Source organism: Mustela nigripes, chromosome 9 (assembly GCF_022355385.1).
Source record: "Mustela nigripes isolate SB6536 chromosome 9, MUSNIG.SB6536, whole genome shotgun sequence".
Taxonomy (NCBI): Eukaryota; Metazoa; Chordata; class Mammalia; order Carnivora; family Mustelidae; genus Mustela; species Mustela nigripes.
The window spans coordinates 26,277,560-26,299,297 of record NC_081565.1 but is presented as its reverse complement, the minus strand read 5'-3'; the positions used below and the strand labels follow the sequence as shown (position 1 = coordinate 26,299,297).

Sequence of the window (21,738 nt, the reverse complement as noted above, 5' to 3'; positions counted from 1 at the left end):
TGTATGTCTTGTCCCATGAACTTACTGATGACAGGCATCTTCTTTATTTACTTCTGTAACCCCAGTATCTAGAATAGCATCTGGCGCAAAGAAAGGATCCTAGAATTATGGAAAAATGTATGGAGAATAAGCAGCTCATCTGAATCAAGTGATTTTTTTTTAATGACACTTATTAGGACTACTCCATTACCTAGCAAGCATTTGCCCAGACTCATTTTGTTGATTTTTGTGAGAAAGCAGTATAAAATGTAAAATGCTTCAGAATATTGATACATTATTAGGATAGTATCAAATTTTTTTAATTCTATATTTTCATTCTTGCTTTTTAAATTCTCAGTCAAACACTCAATCAGCATTTGAGTAAAGGATATGAATGACAGATGCTCAGAGGGCTTATCATATATAGCCTCATGGTTTTGCTGAAAAGTACCATCATACTGGAGACCGTAATCCTGATTGGAGGTTTATATTTATAGTAGGATCATGTGTGTCCTTCCCTTACAGTAAGGTATACTTGTGATTTCTAATTTGCTTTTCTCTTTTCCTGTTGTATTGGTATGACTGATGTGGGGTGCCTAATTAGGTTGATAACTCTTCATTCTTATTATCTTAAATGTTTCATTCTTCATCATCGTTTAAAAGTACCAGGAGGGTCAGTTTTCAAATTGAAGTGAGTATACATAACTTTGAACACATGATGGCGCCAAACAATCTGAAATATAATGCCTCGTGTATAATAAGCAATGAACTAATCTATTAGAGCTCATAAAACAACCTTCTTTCTATATCTAATATATTTTTTTTCATTGAGAAACATTCTCAAACTTTCAGGAAAGTTATAAATAAAATACAAATATCTTTTTCCTGAACCATTTGGGAGTAAGTTGGTGACTATGTATCCTACAACCTCAAATAATTTAGTATTTTCTCAAAACAAGAACATTGTCCTACATTGTCTTAATAAAAAAAAATCAGGAACTTAACACATAGATTATCACCATTTAATCCCATTCAAGTTTTACTATGTAATAAAAGGATCCATTCAGAGTAAAATATGATAAAAGAATTTAGAATCATGTGTTATATTTAATCTTTCTTTTTCCCTCTCTTTTTAAAAAGATTTTGTTTATTTTAGGGAGAGATAGAGAATGTGAGTGTGGAGTGGGGGTTGGTAAAGGGAGAGGGAGAAGAAGAAGAATCCCAAGCAGGCATTGCACTGTGTGTGGAGCCTGACCCTGTGCTTGATCTCAAGGCCCTGAGATCATGACCTGAGCGGAAATCAAGAGTCAGTCACTTAACCGACTGAGCCACAGGGGCCCCCTGTATTTAATTTTTCTCTCCATAGTTTCCTCTTGTCTGTAATGATTTCATAGTCCTTTTTTAAACTTTTATGACTTGGATGCTTTTGAGGATTACAAGCCAGATATTTTGTAGATTGTCCCTTCTTTGCGGTTTGTCTGGGTTTTCCTCAGGTAATATACCTATAGTAGGAATGACGCAGAAGTGATTTTGTGCTCTTCTCATTACATCCTGTCAGGTGCTGCATGGTTGTGATTTGTCCCGTTACTGTTGATATTCACACTGAGCACTGGATTAAAGTGGTATCTCTAGCTTCATCCCTGTTAAGTTTCTGTTTTTTCCTTTGTAACTAATAAAAAATTTGGTAGGAATCTTTTTTAAAGGTTCATTTGTTAGAGAGAGAGCGCGTGCACGAGAGGTGGGGAGGGGCAGAGGGAGAGAGAAGGAATCCCAAGCAGGCTCCCTGTTGAGCACGGAGCCTGTCATGGAGCTCCATCTCATGAACCATGAGATCATGACAGGAGCCAGAAGCAGTCAGAAGCTCAACCTACTGAGCCATCTAGTGCCCCGAAGGTACCTTAAAACCAGGTAAATGTTGTCAATATCCTCAGGCTCCTGGGTAGCCCAGTAGTGAAGTGTCGGACTCTTGATTTCAGTTCAGGTCATGATCTCAGGGTCCCACATCAGATTCTGCACTGGGCATGGAGCCTGCCTAAGATTCTCCCTCGACTCCTCCTCACCCCCCTACTACTGCATGTGTTCTCTGTCTCTTAAAAAGTAATTGTCCATAGGGGCGCCTGGGTGGCTCAGTGGGCTAAAGCCTCTGCCTTCAGCTCAGGTCATGATCCTGGAGTCCTGGGATCGAGTCCCACATCAGGCTATCTGCTCGGTAGGGAGCCTGCTTCCTCCTCTCTCTGCCTGCCTCTCTGCCTACTTGTGATTTCTGTCTGTCAAAGAAACAAATAAAATCTTAAAAAAAAAAAGGTAATTGTCCATATCCTTATCAATCTTTCGGTGTATTTGTTTACATCAGTCTGAACTCGGGTTTCCTATTTTATTCAATAGGTTATAGTTCATTATTTTCTTTTTTAAAAAATTAATTAATTCATTTTTTTTTAGTAATCTCTACACCCAGCATGGGGATTGAACTGACAAACTGGAGATCAAGAGTCACATGCCCTTTTGACTGAGCCAGCCAGGCGCCCCCTTTATTTTCATTATTTATTTTGATCCTCAAATTGTTCCCTGTTTGGCCAGTGGGAATTTCTTCATGATGGTTTCCGTGTCTTTTTAACATGTCTTCATTATTTTTTGAGTACTTTTTTGCTCTTTGGAGCAAGATGCTCTAGGTCCATCTTGTAATTTCCCTGCAACAACACTGGAATCAGCCATTTCTCCAAGTCCTGGTTCCTTTTAGAAGCCAAGGTTTGGATGCCAGGTGTGCTCATTGCTATGTGGTTTTTGTTGCACACAGGCCCTCTCAGTGACAGTGTGTATGTGTGTGTGTATTTATTTCTATATCCATCTATCTATCAAGATTCATGAATTCACAATGATATAGCCAGTCCAACTACTTCATGTTTCAGTTAAATAGCATAGGGTTTGTTTCCTTATTTATGACTCCCTTCTCAAACAATGAGAAACTTGACTCCTATTAATATATTTGCTTATTTGTTCAATCCCCTGTCATTGCTTCTGTCCCCTCTCCCATATGGTTGCTCTCCTCACGCTGCTTGAATGTTGCTAATCTCCCTCTGGGGTGCCCCCATCTGTGGACACACTTCTCAAACTGTTCAGGCTCTGACTCCCCACACTAGACATGGAGGGGTGTCCTCTCCATGTGGATTTCCTCACCACTTGCTCAGGCTCTGATACCCATACCAGGCCACCCATGTGCCTTTTCTTGCTCTGCCTTACCTAATAGTTCTAGTATTGAACAGTTCAGGAAGGGAGGAGAAGAAATGCTCTCTTGGCTTACTTCATTTACTTTTATTTTCTTAGTCTACCAAGAAGTTTAGAAGTAGGAGAACATACATTTTCTTGAACTTGGTTTTGTTTTAGCAGTAAACATCAAAAAATAATTAATGACTTTAAGTCCAGTCTCTTGAATTCCAGTGAAAAACCAGAGGGAAATATGGAACTATCTGGACACCTGGCCTAGGGATAGCTACAGAGCTATATTATCCTCCTTCTTCTACTAATTATTTTCTGAGATTTTGGAAAAATTTCTAAGTCCTAATTTCCTCATCTGTAAAATAAATGGGTACCTTCTGTCACGTTTTTTTCAGTCTATATGTTGGGGGAAGTCTGGGGAAAGGTTACCTGAATAGCAAAGATCAAATGGACATGATGTTTAAATTAGGATTTTGTCCTTTTCTAGAGGTGTGATAAGCCCAAGATTGATATAAGACATTTTTAAGTAGAAAAAAACATTCATACTACAATTTAAAAAATCCCTAACAGATGCAAAAGGTTTATAGGTGTATACACTTTAATATACATGCAGTCAATTCTAAGAAATGGAATTTCTGGGAGTATCATGCTACGAAAGGTATATCAGAGGTAAGAGTATGTCTATGCAGGGGCAGTCTCAGTAGGACATAACTATCAGAGTAATATTTTTATCAAGCACAGAGTTTTCATGTCTGTTACTTAATTTGACCTTTTCAGTTACTCTTTGAAATAAGGCAAGTATTTGCCTTTAACAAATTAAAAAAAAAAAAAAAAAAAGAGGTTTCAGTGTGCTACACAGTCATTATTGGCTAAGCATAGACTAAATCCTGCATCTTCAGTGTTTTCCACCACATCCAGGATAAAAACATTTGCCTCCCATTCCAACCATGTGTTCTAAGAGAAGCTATGCCTTTGAGAATGTTTTCATGTTGAAGACATCCTATAGGATTTTTATGATCTAGAGAGAAGGCAACTTATCTTCTGGGATCCCACTTTCTTCCTAGGGATACTTTTTTCTTAAGATCCTTAGAGTCTCTCCAGCAACTGTATTTTCTCCTGCTATATTGTAAAAGAATGACAGGTTATTATAGGATATTACAGACAGGGGTGAATGCAGGAGGGGTTTAGTCATTTATTCATTTACCCATTTATCACTATGTGATACTCACATATTATGTATTAGGCACCATTCCAGATTTGTACATACGGTGTTGGGGAGGTTTAGTACATGCCCTCAAGGAACCATCTTTACAACCTAGTGGAGGAGACATAAGTAAAACCAACAATACGAATTTAAAAAAAAAGAATTATAGTGGAAGTGTATATAAGTGGTAACTGTTATAAACTCATTAGACAGATTCCTTCATCTTTGTCTATATCTAGAACAAATATTATTCTTTGCTCCCTTAAATGTTGAACAAAAGGGTAGCATTGGGAGAATGAATACATCCTCATAGGAAAATTAGGGAATGCTTTTCGAAAGGTAGAACTGAAAGATTTTGTTAGTCAAGAGCACTCCAGATAAAGGAAACATGTATAAAGGCATAGAGGCTTGAAAAGTTGTAGAATATTTGGGGAGGTAGAAGTTATTGCTGTGTTCTCAAGTGTGAGGACAGTGGCGATTAGACCCGACTAGTAGTCAGGGACCAGAATGCAAATGTCCTTGTCTGCCATGTGAAGAAGTTTAGATTTTGAGTCATAGATAGAGAAGCATCACTAGATTTATAGTGTTTTCCTCAGTGTAGACTACCCTAAAAATGAAGAAAACTAGAAAAGGATGACTAGGTAAATGATAATAATAATATTTGTGTAGAACTTCATAATTTATGAGCCATTTTTCTGTCATCCATTGTCTCATTAACTCTCTACAGCAGTCCTACAAAGTGTAATTATTGTCCTTTAGTGACTGATGAGGAAATCGTATCTAAGAGAGGTTTGTTCCTTCATTCTCTCACTCATTCAGCAGATGTTCAGGTGCTGCTCTGGGCACTCTAGATAAAGTGATAAAATGAAGTCACTTTCCTCATGGAGCTTAAGTTCTTCTGAGGTGATACGCCCAGCATCACAGCTAAAAAGAAGCGGGGCTAGACTCGAACATGGATAATCTGAATCAAAATCCCAGGCTCTTTCTTTTATACTCTGTAGTCTCTAAAGACCAATTGGATCAGTGAATCGTGAAAATGGCACTAAGTGCATTTTGTTCAGATATGCTTATAGCTCTCAGAATTAGTCTTCTTCTCACTGTCCTATCTGATAAATTGTGATGTGAAGGGAGCTCATAAACGTGTAAGTCTCAGCTTTTGGGAATTCTGGTTATACTCCTTCCCCTTTAACTTGTCTTTTCTAGAATCTGCTCCTGTAGTCTCATAGATAGGCAACTAACAAGAAACTCTGAAACTTGGTTTTTTTTGAATAATAGAAAAATATGCACACTATGGGGTTAATTTAGATTTAATTAGATGTCCGATTTAATTTAGATATCATGGAGATATTTCTAGCAATTTAGAAATGGCTATAATAACTGATTATTTGTTCTATCTGTAGCAGTACCTTGATGATAACACTGTGGAAGCTATGACCTTTCGGAAGAATGCAAAAGAATTATTGCAACTGGCAGCCAAAACATTAAAGAAATTGGGAGTACGGTTCTGGCTGAGCAGTGGAACTTGTCTAGGTAAAATTCTTGTTGCTTTACATTTGTCTTTTTGTCTTTTCATCCTCTTTGGCTTTAGGGATGACTGCCTGAGATGACAAAACATCAGTGATATTTGAAGTGTCATACTTACACAATAAACGTAGTGCATGGAGCAGGCATTTATTGATTTCTTTAAAGAAATTAATTTCAGAAACATAAAAGAGAGTTAGGAAGGCCATTTGTATTTACCAAAAACTGTAAGTCATGTATAAAACTTATCTCAGAACGTGTAGACTATATTTGATCTTGAGGCAATCCTTGGATTAGCATTTTATTATTTCTGTCCCAAAGATTGTTCAGCCGTTAGAAAACAAAAACAAAAACAAAACCTCTGTTCTATTTCTTCACTTACACACCACACAAATGAGAGGAAGACTGAAGGGGTGTCATAAGGTCTTCGCACAAGTCTTCTCCAGGTCACTGATGCTCTCACTGGTTGAACATCACGGCCTTACCACATTCCACTCATCCTGAGATGGGGAAAAGTAGACATTTCTAGAGTCCTTATGCAACTAGAATCAGAGAAAGATTTATGAATTTCTTTCCACTATATGTTAGATTGAATTTCTTGGAATTTAGAATTCTTTAGAATCTAAGTTCTGTTGTTTTTATTCCCTCTTGTTTATAACTGTAGTTGGTCTTAACTGTATTCTTTTTTGATTATAATTTTATTTATACAAAATTAATTCTCCTGTTTTTATAGTGTTACCATATAATTTATTGTCCAATTCAAGAGTCTTTTTTTTTTTTAAATATTTTATTTATTTATTTGACAGAGAGAGATCACAAGGAGGCAGAGAGACAGGCAGAGAGAGAGGAGGAAGCAGGCTCCCTGCTGAGCAGAGAGCCCGATGCGGGGCTCGATCCCAGGACCCTGAGATCATGACCTGAGCCGAAGGCAGAGGCTTTAACCCACTGAGCCACCCAGGCGCCCCTCAAGAGTCTTTTGAGAGTGAAAAGGAATGCCGTTAATAATGTTGGTGTGGGGCGCCTGGGTGGCTCAGTGGGTTAAGCCGCTGCCTTCGGCTCAGGTCATGATCTCAGGATCCTGGGATCGAGTCCCGCATCGGGATCTCTGCTCAGCAGGGAGCCTGCTTCCCTCTCTCTCTCTCTGCCTGCCTATCTGCCTACTGTGAACTCTCTCTGTCAAATAAATAAATAAAATCTTTAAAAAAAAAAATAATGTTGGTGTGACAGGTGTAAACTGGAATATATGGTTATCTTCTTTATTAGGCTTTGTGGAAATTCATGTGTTCTTCCTGTCATGGAGCTTATAGTCAGAGTAAGCCAAGAAAAAAAATACATTTCACATATGTATGTGATATATGCTTTAAGGTTTAAGTTTTTTTTTTTAAAGATTTTATTTATTTATTTGACAGACAGAGATCACAAGTAGCAGAGAGGCAGGCAGAGAGAGAGAAGGAAGCAGGCCCCCCAAAGAGTGGGGAGCCTGATGTGAGACTCGATCCCAGGACCCTGGGATCATGACCTGAGCTGAAATGACCAACCGACTGACCTACCCAGGCCAAATGACTGAGCCACCCAGGCGTCCTGGCCCAGTTAACATTATTAAAACTAATAGTTTATTTAGAAATTAGAATACATCATAACATTTTTGAGGATGCTAAGTCTTCAGCATGGTAAAAATGAAGGAAAGAAAGAGAAAAAGAAAGGAATGTTCTTCAACAGATGGCTTCTTATAACCACAGATTTTAGTTTGGGATTTAATCTTTTAAAAATATTTTTGGTAAAGCACTGTAAGTCTAATCTTAAGAAATACCTTAAGAAATAAAATCCACTCTTACAAAGATTATACAATCGTGACTAATTTTTTCCAAACTTAAATTTTTAAAAAATTTTCTTTTTTTTTCTTCTTTATTTTTAGGGTGGTATCGGCAATGCAACATTATTCCATATAGTAAAGATGTTGACCTAGGAATTTTTATACAAGATTATAAATCTGATATTATTTCAGCATTTCAGGATGTAGGACTTCCACTCAAACACAAATTTGGGAAGGTCAGTAATAAAAATCTGCTTTACTTCATAAGTACCATGTCTCAAAAGAAAAGTTTATATTAAACAGCTCAGAGATGGTTAAGAATGTTACATGTGTATCACTCAGTATTGGTCAGGGTAAGCTCAGCAGAAGCTTATTTTATGACTTTTGCACTACTTAAGGAAACTAGAAAATCTGGCTTACTGTTGACCATGAGAAGGGGAAAAGGGTCTTGAATTCTTACAATATAATTAATATACCATATAATGTAAAATTAATACAATTATTAAGAATCTCACCTACCCTACCTAAAGTTATAATGTTTCTCATAAGTCACTTAATTTTATATTCACTTAGGCATCCTATCATCAACATGAAATGGTCCTTTGGGGCTAAGGGTTAGAAACAGAATCATTTCAAATAGTACTTGAATTTCTTATTTATCTCACATATTCTGGGTTATAGCAATTTTCTCAGAGTTGAAGTAGGAGTAGGTCATCATGACTTAAGTGAAATCTCTTTTTAGACAATTTGATTTTTATGCCCTAAGCCCATGATTCCTTGCAAACATCTTACTCATTTTTTTTTTTTTCAAATGATGTCTTACTCTTAATTTGGTTGTTCCCAGGAAGGTGTTGTCCTGGAAAGCAAGTAGAAGTATGTTTAATACTGAAAAATTACTTCTTTATTGTAATTAGTCTAGTTTATTAAAAAAACTTAATAAAATATTCTCCAGAGGTCAGAGTCAAAGCAGTTGAACTCTAGGCATGCAGTAAATGTTTATACTCACTTTCTCCCTGGCACTGCACTCTGCACCTGGGACACAAAGATCAGTATGTTACAGTACTTATCTTTGAGGAGTTCACTGTCTAATTGGGAAAAAATAACTACATAATTATTATGTGATTAGTACTATAACAAGACAGATGCACCACATCGAATGAGAACATAATTATTTGTAGGTTAACTTTCTTTAGGGAAATGCTCTCAGAATTCTTTGTATCTTTAACTTTTATTTTTTTCATATAATGTAATTTATGGAATATTGGTAGGTTTCTATGATGTCACATTTATTTAAGTACTTATTATTGATTGAGATGAGAGACTTATTTCCTAATAGTTCTACTTGATTATTAAAGGGAGTTATTTTTCTTTGGTTTCTTTCCTTCTTAATTCAGAAAGAGGCTCAGGAACAGAATGTTCTGCAGAGTGGTAATTTAGCTACTGTAAGTCATTTACTCTGGGTTTTCATTAATTGTCAGAAGTAACATTATTTTATATGCATTTAAGAAAGAAATCAAATGTTGGCATGCTACTGATAAATCCCAATTTCAGAGATGTTCCAGCTTGAAAAAACATATTATCTTAGAATCAGTATTCTCTCTATATAAAACAAATTTTTTCAAAGAATATATATTTCCTTTGTTTCAGTCTGTGAAGGTTTTCATCTTCATCCTAGGTAGAGGACAGCTTGGAACTATCTTTCCAAGGAAAAGATGATATAAAACTCGACATTTTTTTCTTCTATGAAGAGACTGACCATATGTGGAATGGAGGCACCCAGGCCAAAACAGGAAAAAAATTTAAGTATGAACCAGATAAGTACTTATAAAAGGGTCTAGAGAAGTAACTTAGGAAGGTAGAAATAAGGAAGTAACTGAAAATGAGAAACAAATGAAAGACTGTCACAGCTTCACTCTTAGCTAATACTGTCTCAGTTTACCCATAAAGCCCAATTATGTTTGGAAAGTATGGACTATTTATAAGGACAGTGTAAGAGGAGGAAGTGCCCCTGGGACTTCAGTCCAAAGAGTCATTAAGATTAGAAGCTCTCGAGTCATCAGAAAGGGAAAACCAAAACAAGGAACACAAAAACCAAGCCCAGAGCCTTAGCCGAAACACTGATTGGGTACTAGAGTTAATGGAAGCATGTTAATTTGATGGAAATGGGTAGGGTCCATAGGAAGGAGATAGTCAAGTGAAGTTTAAGTGAAATGAACTGGAACTGAACTCTGAGGCCAGGAATGCTCGGCAAGGTCTGGAATGTGCCTTCAACAGTAACTGAGGGCTGATCCTTAAAGCATACTCGTTGAGCTTAACAGCTACCATATTTTGTCAAACGTAAGATGATACGGATTGTAAGATGCACCATTATTTTATGTGCTACTCAGAAAGGAAAATTACTGCCAATTATAATTCTAAGACACATGATTCACAGATGGAAAAATTTGGGTGGGGGAAATGTCTTGGAATTGATGGAGTACAGTATGTTAGATTGACGTTTTTAACATTTTTTTTTAATGCTGCTACAGTAAAACTCTGATGAGAAAAGACAAAAATGACATTAGAGTAACAACGCTCTCCTTTATGAAGCAGTTGACCTATTCTTAATTCTGAGAGACAGAGGAGAGGTGAATGAATGGGAATGAGAACCCAAAGAGCATGAGCTTTGGAGTCAGGCAGAGCTGGGGGCCTTCGCTGGACCCTAACCTATTTGTGGCCTTTAGCTTTTCTCTGAACATTAAGCTCCCAGTCTGTTAAGTTTGGGTAGCACTACTGTGCGTTTGACTATTAAGAACATTTTGCAAGTGTTAACACGTCTGATCGTCAAAACAATCTTAGGAGGCAGGTATTCTGTGAGGGGCTGGAAAGTAAGTAGTTTGTTCAAGACCACATAGCAAATAACGGAAGGACTCAGACAGCTGCCTGTCCTTTAACCACTGCTCCCCACTGACCCCCAGTATACCTGATGATATGAGGCACCTGGCATAATGCTCAGCACTTACTAAGTTAATTAGTAAATGATGGTTATCATTGTTATTATTATGATTAACTAAAGTGATTATCATCATTATTCTCATTATTATGATAGTTACATGAGCAGGAGCTTCAATTTGCCTCACTAACTAGCTGAGATTGGAGCTTCTATCATTGAATAAATTTGAGCCATTGAGCTGAGTGGGGAGTGTTCTGTGACATGGAAGAGAAATGCTCGATTCAAACTGGTTTCTCCTGGCTACATCGACACCCTTTTGGTATTGCTGAATCTTTATTTGAAGGCAAGGAGTCTTCATATACTGTTAAATTCTGGAGGTTCGAGAATAATCCAAACCTTTTTCTCAAAGTCATAAATATATCCCCAAATTGACATTGAACCCAGAGCATATGCTTGAAACTTTTATTTAATATGAAAAATTATTTTGCTTTATGACAATAACAAATTCATGCTGGGTAAGCTCTGAATATAAGACAGAAATTAATAAGTTAAAGAATGTATTAATTGACATTCTCACTGTGGCTAGGTGAATGGGGGTAAGTGTTTATGACATTCAGCTGTAGTTGTTTTATTCAGATATAATAAAGAAGGTGAATTTGGGGGTGCCTGGGTGGCTCAAATAGTTGAATGTCCAACTCTCGGTTTCAGTTCAGGTCATGACCTCAGGGTCATGAGATGGAGCCCTGCATCAGGTTCAGCGCTCAGCATGGAATCTACTTGGGATTTTCTGTCCCTCTTTCTCTGCCCCTTCCTCTTGAGCTCCCTCTCTCTTTCTCTAAAATAAATAAGTAAACCTTTAAACCTTTAAAAACACACCCACACACACAAAAGCTGAATTTAACATATAATTTAGAGGCTTCTTTAAAAACTGTAATGTAGCACAGAAAGGAAAGGGATGGAGCCTATTTGCTTGCTTTTGAATCCCGGCTTTATACTTACCATCTGTATTACCTTGGGCAAGTTATTTAACCTCTCTGTGCCTTAGTCTCCTCAAGTGTAAAATGGGAATAATAAAAGAAATTGCTACATGGAATGGCTTTAAGGATTAAGTGAGTTAATACACAAAAAGCATTTTGAAGAGAATTAAAGATCTCCTGAGTGCCAAGTAATTACTAGCTTCTATTACTACTACTGTATTAGTAGGACAGGGATAAAGAAAATAATTTCTCTTCTTAGTCTTATGAGAAACTTACAGATTAGATACCTATGTAATTAACTCAGTATTAAACTGCCAAATCTATTCTTAAAGAACTCGTATGAGGATGTCACCTATTTTCTAAGAGAGATACTTTCTAGAGCCATTATTATAATTCTGTTATTCTTAAATTTTCCTTCTAATTCTTGGATTTCTTTCTTCACTGACATGATCTGAAATGCACAAACTTCAAAAGAATGGTTCATTTCTAACCACTACATTTCTGCATAGAAAGAGCTTCTTTCATTCTGCTTTAACTGCTCTTTATGGTAGCAGTGTTTGGGAAGTGTGAAGTGTTCTGATTATTTAACAAGAGAAATGAGCAGTGATGGAACTGTCTGGACAGATGGTGTGAGTCCCAGATTTTCTATCCTGTTACTGTGACCTTAAAAGGCAGAGAAAAGAACAGGGGATGGCTGTGTAGAGTAGTTTCTTTGGAAGATTCCCCCAGCCATATGCCATTTTCATTCTTTTCAGCACTGTTTACTTGAAGGAACTATAGTATTTTCACCACTACTGTTCCTAGAGGGGGGAAGAAAAAACCCAACTTTTAAAGCTAGTCTAAAGGTCTTCTTATCTGTGTAATATTTTACTTGTATTCATGTATAGTTAATTCTGAGAAAAGCTTAATAATATCATAGAACACTTACCATTAAAAAAAAAAAAAAACAGACTAAAGAGGAACTTAGAAAGGAAGAAAAATGTTCCCCCTTTTGAAACTTCACTCACCATGCCTGCAGAATGAAGTTTTTGGCCCTCAGATGTAATGATAATATTAACATTATCAATAATGTTAATGTAACAATAATAAAGACACAGCTACTAGGGTATCAGCTGGTTATCTGGCACATGGTGGGTACTTTGTGTTTGTTATCTCAAACAATCCTTACATTATCCATGTGGGTTAGAAGTTCTCACTCCCAGTTAGATATGAGGAAACTAACACTCAGAGAAGTAAGGTAGCTTGCTCCTTAATGGCAGGACCAAGATTTAACTCCAGAGCTGTTGGACTCTTCAGCCTACATGCTTACTTCAAAGACTTAATAGGTTGAATGAGTTAATACATGAAATGCATTTAAAAATAGTACCTGGCACATAGAAAGTGATCTATAAACATTACTGCTGCCACTATCATTACAATAGTATTATTACTATTACTGCTACTGTGTTGCTCTGACACAAGGCATGGGACCTTCAACACAGTGGTAACTTGGATTAGTTACTGCAGTGGGTCTCTGAATTTTTTTTTTTTTTAAGATTTTATTTATTTATTTGTCAGAGAGAGAGAGAACACAAGCAGGCAGAGTGTCAGGCAGAGGCAGAGAGAGAAGCAGGCTCCCTGTGGAGCAAGGAGCCCAATGCGGGACTTGATCCCAGGAGCCTGGGATCATGACCCGAGCCGAAGGCAGTGGCTTAATTGACTGAGCCACCCAGGTGTCCCAGGTCTCTGAATTTTTTATACTTAATTTTCTTCTCTAGAGTCCCTGTCACTAGTAATAAAAAGCAACCTGTGCCACCAGGATGTGATGTTTTATTCTACAACTTCACAGTTTCTGCAGATACTGCCCAGGTTTCATGGGGATATTTCTTTCTTTCCCATCTGAATCAGCAGATACAAGTAGAGGCAAGAAGTTGGAGAGGTAATAATAAAAATTAAGTTTGAATATTTGCATGTGCCAGGCACAATGCCAAGCTTTTATATGCATCATCTCATTTAATCTTCACAAGTTTATGAGGGAGATCTTAATCTTCTCACCTCCATTTTATAGATGTGGAAATTAAGGCAGCGCTAAGACTCAGACGTGGGGCCATATTACTTCAGAGCCTAAATTCTTAAAGTGTAGATAATGTGTGTGTCAGCATGATCTATTATATTGAACCTCATCCTTGTATGGAAATAGACCTTCTATTCAGTGATATTATCAGGGTAATATAGCTACCTCTATCCTCTGGTAGGAAATATGCTACCCCCTGGGTTAGTAGTGGTTCCTTATGTCTTCTTTAAAAAAATTTTTTTTTAATTTTTAAATTTAATTTTATTTTGTGTGTGTGTGTTCCAAAATTCATTGTTTATGCACCAAACCCAGTGCTCCATGCAATATGTGCCCTCCTTAATATCCACCACCAGGCTCACCAAACTCCCTCTCCCCTCCAAAACCCTGAGTTTGTTTCTCAGAGTCCACAGTCTCTCCTGGTTTGTCTCCTCCTCCGATTTCCCCCAACTGATATTTGTAGTTTCTGCTTATTAGACAGATCTTCAGAAAATTTGGATTTGTTCTCTGTGGGACTAGACTCCTGTCCAGGTGTGGCTCTGATATAATGTAATGTTTCATTTCTGCAGAATGTATTTACTAACTGTATGTGCTAAGGATTCTCACGTGGACATACTTGGGTTCTGCTCTCAACGTTCTCATAATGTGGACCAAGAAAAAAATGATTAAAGTACTTTATCAGTAGTGTATAGTAATTGAAGTATGTGTTGTATATAATTGAGATACCAAATCAAAGTCTGTCTGGAAGCAACAGCAAGGAAGTGTGGCTTAAAAATAAAGAAGTTTGTTAGGTAGACTTGGTAGGAATATGGAGAAAGTCCTGATGATAATTTTGCTTAACTATTTTCCTCTTTAAGCTGTTCCTATTTTTTTTTCTAACTAAAAACTCTAAGGTGTCTTTTAAAGTAAAAGCTTTATTAGGGAGTTTCCTTGACTAGATTCCTAGAAATGAAATTGTTATTGTTTGTGTTGTTTAAGAAGTAGAAAGGGTAAGTCGGCAACGTTCTAATATTAGTAAAGTCCAAGATTTTATTCCCTCAGTCTCTACTTTTTCCTTTGACTCCTTAGGACTCAAAAGTTGTATGGCTTCCTCAATCCTTTTTTCTCTTTTATAGGGTCTAACCCAAGATACCGCCTTGCAATTTAGATACCCAGCCTTTTGCAACTTTATTTGAGACAAAAATTTTAAGTATGTCATTAAGTAGTATCAAGTTATACATCATCACATGTCCCAGTTCTGCCCATTCAAAGGCATTGGGTTGTCTTTTTTTGATATTGCTCCTCAGTATCTCTAACTGGAAATAATATCCCCTTCCTCTGAATGTCCTTTTTTTTTTCCCTAGATTTTTTTCCCTTTATTTTTCTCATCCCTTATTTGAGGACATCTGCTGATTTGTCTGTCCTTTCTGAGTTACAGATAGAATCAGGCCTGGCAAATCTGTTGCAACTGAGTGAGACCTGGGCCCTTCATGAAACCAAAGTCAGTTCTTAAGTGTATTTGTTTTGTTAAGATGATAAGGTGATGTCAGATTAATGTGTTGATCCAACCGACCTTCTCTTTGGAGAATCAGAGCCATAAGGTCAAGCTACCCAGTTTTTTAGTCATTTTGCTTTACCAGAAGCTAAAAATGAGAGTTTGTTGTTGAATCCCCACTCATACTTTCTCTCAGCTTCATAGATTGATACCAGCCAGGCTCCTGTGGTTTTAGCTCTCAAAAATATACTTGCCTTTTTAGTACTTATAGCTGGGAAGTTAAAAAGGCAAATTTGGATTCTTTCTTTCTTTCTTTTTTCCCAATAAAAGCTTGGTTTATTACAGAATTCTAGGTTGACTCCCTATATCTTCTGGCCTCTGTTGATCATAATAAGCCTATAGCCAGTTAGAGACTTTCCCTTTTTTGGATTCTGTCATTTCCTGACTGGTTAATTTTAGCCATTCTGTCTGGTGTGAGGTGGTACCTCCTTGTGGTTTTGATTTGTATTTCTCTGGTGGTGAGTGATGTTGAGCACTTTTTCATATGACTGTTGGCCATTTGGATGTCTTCTCTGCAGAAATTTCTGTTCATGTCTTCTGGCCATTTCTTGATTGGATTATTTGTTCTTCGGGTGTTAAGTTTGATAAGTTCTATATATATTTTGGATAGTAGCCTTTTATCTGATACATCATTTGTGAATATCTTCTCCCATTCTGTCGGTTGTCTTTTGGTTTTGTTGACTGCTTCCTTTGCTGTGCAAAAGCTTTTGATCTTGATGAAGTCCCAATGGTCATTTTTGCCCTTGCTTCCCTTGTCTTTGATGATCTTTCTAGGAAGAAGGTGCTGCGGCTGAGGTCGAAGAAGTTGCTGCCTGTGTTCCCCTCTAGGATTTTGATGGATTCCTGTCTCATGTTTAGGTCTGTAAGCCATTTTGAGCATATTTTTGTGTGTGGTGTAAGGAAATGGCCCAGTTTCATTCTTCTGCATCTGGCTGTCCAATTTTCCCAACACCATTTATTGACAAGAATGTCTTTTTTCCATTGGACATTCATTCCTGCTTTGTTGAAAATTAGTTGACCAAGAGTCAAGGGTCCATTTCTGGGCTCTCTATTCTGTTCCATTGATCTATGTGTCTATTTTTGTGCCAGTACCATACTGTCTTGATAATTATAGCATTATAATAGAGCTTGAAGTCTGAAATTGTGATGCCACCAACTTTGGTTTTCTTTTTCAACATTCCTCTGGCTATTTGGGGTCTTTTCTGTTACCACACAAATTTTAGTATTATTTGTTTCATTTCTGTGAAAAAAGTTGGTGGTATTTTGATAGGGATTGCAATAAATGTGTAGATTGCTCTAGATAGCATAGACATTTTAACAATATTTGTTCTTCCAATCCATGAGCACAGAACATTTTTCCATTTCTTTGCATCTTCCTCAATTTCTTTCATGAGTATTCTATAGTTTTCTGAGTACAAATTCTCTGCCTCTTCAGTTAGATTTATTCCTAGGTATTTTAGGGGTCTGGTTATGAATGTAAATGGGATTGACTCCTTACTTTCTCTTTCTTCTGTCTTGTTGTTGGTGTATAGCAATGCAACTGGTTTCTGTGCTTTGATTTTATACCTGCCACTTTACTGAATTCCCGTATGAGTTCTAGCAGTTTTGGAGTGGCGTCATTTGGGTTTTCCACATAAGGTATCATATCATCTGCAAAGAGGGAGAGTTTGACTTCTTTGTCATTTCAGATGCCTTTTATTTCTTTTTGTTGTCTGATTGCTGAGGCTAGGACTTCCAGTACTGTGTTGAATAGCAGGGGTGATTGTGGATATCCCTGCCATGTTCCTGACCTTAGGGGAAAAGCTCTCAGTTTTCCCCCATTGAGTAGGTTATTCACTGTGGGTTTTTCATAAATGGCTTTGATATTAAAGTATATAGCCTCTATCCCTACAGTGTGAAGAGTTTTGATCAAGAAAGTATGCTATAGGGCGCCTGGGTGGCTCAGTGGGTTAAGCCACTGCCTTCGGCTCAGGTCATGATCTCAGGGTCCTGGGATCGAGTCCTGCATCGGACTCTCTGCTCAGCGGGGAGCCTGCTTCCCTCTCTCTCTCTGCCTGCCTCTCTGTCTACTTGTGATCTCTGTCTGTCAAATAAACAAATAAAATCTTAAAAAAAAAAAAAGTATGCTATACTTTGTCAAATGTTTTTTCAGCATCTATTGGGAGTGTCATACAGGTCTTGTTCTTTCTTTTATTGATGTATTGTATCACATTGATTTGCGGATATTGAATCAACTTTGCAGCCCAGGAATAAATCCCACTTGGTCGTGCTGAATAATCCTTTTAATGTACTGTTGGATCCTATTGGCTAGTATTTTGGTGAGAATTTCTGCATCCATGTTCATCAGGGATATGGATCTGTAATTCTCCTTTTTGGTGGGGTCTTTGTCTGGTTTTGGGATCAAGGTAATGCTGGCCTCATAAAATGAGTTTGGAAGTTTACCTTCCATTTCTATTGTTTGGAACAGTTTCAGAAGAACAGTTATTAATTCTTCTTTAAATGTTTTGTAGAATTTCCCTGGGAAGCCCTCTGGCCCTGGGCTCTTGCTGGGAGATTTTTATTACTGTTTCAGTTTCCTTGCTGGTTATGGGTCTGTTCAGGTTTTCTGTTTCTTCCTGGTTCAGTTTTGGCATTTTTGTTTCCATGAATTTTTAAAAATTCTTCTTTAATTTCTTGGTTGACCCATTCATTCTTTAGTAGAATGCTCTTTAGCCTCCATGTATTTGAGTTCTTTCCAACTTTCCTTTTGTGATTGAGTTCCAGTTTCAAAGCACTGTTGGTCTGAAAATATGCAGGGAGTGATCCCTATCTTTTGGTATTGGTTGAGACCTGATTTGTGACCCAGTATGTGATCTATTCTGGAGAATGTTCCATGTGCACTGGAGAAGAATGTGAGTTCTGTTGCTTTGGGAGGGAATGTTCTGAATATATTGTAATGTCCATTTGGTCCAGTGTGTCATTGAAAGCCTTTATTTCCTTGTTGAACTTTTGCTTAGATGATCTGTCCACTTCAGTGAGGGGGGTGTTAAATTCCCCTATTGTATTATTGTTGATGTGTTTCTTTGATTTTGTTATTACTTGGCTGCTCCCATGTTAGGGGCATTAATATTTAAAATTGTTAGATCTTGTTGGACCAACTCTTTAAGTATGATATTGTGTCCTTCCTCATCTCTTATTTTAGTCGTAGGTTTAAAATCTAATTTGTCTGATACAATGATTGCCACCCTAGCTTTTTTTTGATGTCCATTAGCATGGTAAGTTGTTTTCTACCTCCTCACTTTAAATCTGGAGGTGTCTTTGGATCTAAAATGAATTTCTTGGAGACAGCATATCGATGGGTCTTTTTTTTTAAAAACCAGTCTGATACACTGTGTTTTTTGATTAGGATATTTCACCCATTTATGTTCAGGGTAACTATAGCAAGAAATGAATTTAGTGCCATCGTATTGTCTGTAGGGTGACTGTTACCGTATATTGTCTGTGTTGCCTTCTGGTCTATGTTACTTTTAGGTTCTCTCTTCACATATAGCACCCCTTTCAATATTTCTTGTAAGGCTGGTATGGTGATCACAAATTCTTTTAGTTTCTATTTGCCCTGGAAGCTTTTTTCTCTTCTTCTATTTTCAATGACAGCCTTGCTGGATATAGTACTCCTGGCTACATATTTTTCTCGCTTAGTACCCTGAATATATCATGCCAGTTCTTTCTGGCCTGTCAGGTCTCTGTGGATAGGTCTGCTGCCTGTCTAATATTTTTGCCGTTGTCGGTTACAGACCTCTTATCCCAAGCTGCTTTCGGGATTTTCTCTTTGTCTCTGAGATTTGTAAGTTTTACTATTAGATGTCAGGATGTTGACCTATTTTTATTGATTTTGAGGGGGGTTTTTTGTGCCTCCTGGATTTTGATCTTTGTTTCCTTCCTCAAATTAAGGAAGTTCCCTGCTATAATTTGCTGCAATATATCTTCTGTCCCTCTCTGTCTTTCTTCTTCTGGGATCCCATTTATTCTAATATTGTTTCACTTTATGGTATCACTTATCTCTCAAATTTTCCCCTCGTGATCCAACAATTATTTCTCTCTCTTCTTCTCAGCTTCTTTATTCTTCTTCATTTAGTCTTCTTTTTTTTTTTTTAAGATTTTATTTATTTATTTGACAGAGAGAGATCACAAGTAGGCAGAGAGTCAGGCAGAGAGAGAGAGAGAGAGGGAAGCAGGCTCCCTGCTGAGCAAAGAGCCCGATGTGGGACTCGATCCCAGGACCCTGAGATCATGACCTGAGCCGAAGGCAATGGCTTAACCCATTGAGCCACCCAGGCGCCCTTCATTTAGTCTTCTATATCACTGATTCTCTCTTCTGCCTCATTTATCCTAGCACTTAGAGCTTCCATTTTTTTTATTGCACTTTATTAATAGCCTTTTTTGATTTCCACTTGGTTAGATTTTTACTTCTCCAGAAAGGGATTCTCTAGTATCTTATATGCTTTTTCCAAGCCCAGCTAGTATCTTTATAATCATTATTCTGAACTCTAGTTCTGACATCTTACTTATCATGTCCATGTTGTTTAGCTCCCTGGCAGTTGGTACAACCTCTTGTCCTTTTTTTCTGAGGTGAATTTTTACATCTTGTCATTTTGTCCAGAGAAGAACAGATAAATGAGAGAATAAAATGATAAAAGGATAACAACAACCCTAGATAAATAATCACTAAACAAATCAGAAGAGAGCCACAACTGGGGGGAAAAGAAAGAAAGAAAAGAAGAATATGATCAGGCTGGTGAACAGAACAGAGCCATACACTAGATTTTGGGTGTATTTTGGTCTGGTAGAAGAAACTGACACCCAAATTTTTAAAGAAAGAAAAATTTGTATATATACAAAAATAAGGGTAAATACAATGAAGAGATGGAATATGACTGTAAAAATGAAAATTTAAAAAGACTTTTATAAAGGAATTGATAAGTTGGCTGAAAAAAGAAAGAAGAAAAATTTAATTTTTCAAAAAAAAAAAAAGGAGAGAATATGATCAAATGGGTGAATAGAAAAAGCCATGCAGTAGTTATAAGGTATAAAAATCTGTATCCCAAAATTTTGAAGAAAGAAAAACTTATATATGTACAAAAAATAAGGTTAAATACAATGAAGGGATAGAATATAACTCTAAAAGTGAATATTATAAATGATTTTTTAAAAAGGTATTGATATTGATAAGTTGGTTGAAAAGGAGAAGAAAGGGGCGCCTGGGTGACTTAGTCATTAAGCATCTGCTTTTGGCTCAGGTCATGATCCTGGGGTCCTGGGATGGAACCCCACATCAGGCTCTCTGCTCAGTGGGGAGCCTGCTTTTCCCTCTCCCACTCCCCCGTTTGTGTTCCCTCTCTCGCTGTCTCTGTTAAATAAATAAATAGAATTTCTTTCTTTCTTTCTTTCTTTCTTTCTTTCTTTCTTTCTTTCTTTCTTTCTTTCTTTTTTTTTTGACAGAGACACAGTGAGAGAGAGGGAACACAAGCAGGGGAGTGAGAGAGGGAGAAGCAGGCTTCCCACTGAGCAGGGAGCTGATGCGGGTCTCAATCCCAGGACCCCAGGATCATGACCTGAGCCAAAGGTAGATGCTTAACTACTGAGCCACCTGGGTGGCCCAATAAATAGAATCTTACCAAAAAAAAAAAAAAAAGGCAAAAAAAAAAAAAAAAGCAAAGAAGAAAAATAAAAAGAACAGAAAACAATGATGAAAATTAAAAATACTAACTTGGAAGACTAAAGAATCATAAGGAAAAGCCATGAATTCTGGATGCTATAGTCCTCTAGCATTGAAGTTTTACAGTTCTCATTGATCAGTAAACTAACTTGGTCTTGGCTGGATGTTCTTGCTGATCTTCTGGGGAAGAGGTCTGTTGCAGTGATTCTCAAATGTTTCTGCCTCAGGCAGAATTGCACCACCTTTGCTAGGGGTTAGGCTAAGTAATCTGCTCTGGTTTGCTCTCAGTAGCTTTGGTTCTCTGAAGGCTTTCTGTGTAGTTTTAGAGGACGAGAATGAAAATGGTGTCCTCCTAGACTCTGGCCCGGAGGAGATAGGGGAGGGGGGGTCCCCTCTCCTCATTGTGCTCTCAGAGAAAAGCAGTTAATCATTCCTGTCTCCCTGGTCTGCAGCCACACTCTGTGCTTACTCAGCCTGTGAGCAAAGATTATTTCTTTAAATTAGTATATTTGAAACATTGGCCTTTCTGAAAACGACTCACATTTCCTACTCTGTTTATGCCTTCATATCTTGCAACAGATATATTGTCTTAGGTTTCCTTAATTATATCTCCAAACCTCTAGTGGGTAGCAGGTACAAAGTATATCGTTGAGGGAAGAACTTTGAATGAATTTTATATGGTAATTGTATGCAAGGTACAGAAGTGGGAGTTATTTATATAGTTATCTTTGCTTATTTGTTTTTTAAGAGAAGATTACCTCAGGGGCGCCTGGCTGCTCAAGTCTCGAGCTTGGGGCTCTAGTTTTGAGCCCCACATTGG

The 21,738-nt window shown here is 37.4% G+C and overlaps 1 protein-coding gene across 3 annotated transcripts in view; it reads left to right on the top strand.

Moving 5' to 3' along the window:
* The window catches only part of FKTN (fukutin), an 81,996-nt gene that overhangs the window by 36,339 nt on the left and 23,919 nt on the right, over positions 1 to 21,738 (top strand). For 2 of the 3 annotated variants that reach the window (XM_059411141.1, XM_059411140.1), the window contains exons 7-9: positions 5,797 to 5,926; positions 7,833 to 7,966; positions 9,406 to 9,533. In XM_059411141.1, coding sequence (XP_059267124.1) covers positions 5,797 to 5,926; positions 7,833 to 7,966; positions 9,406 to 9,533 — 392 coding nt within the window. Of the gene's footprint in view, positions 1 to 5,796; positions 5,927 to 7,832; positions 7,967 to 9,377; positions 9,534 to 21,738 lie in introns of those variants that run through there. The other variant, XM_059411142.1, reaches the window with a different exon arrangement.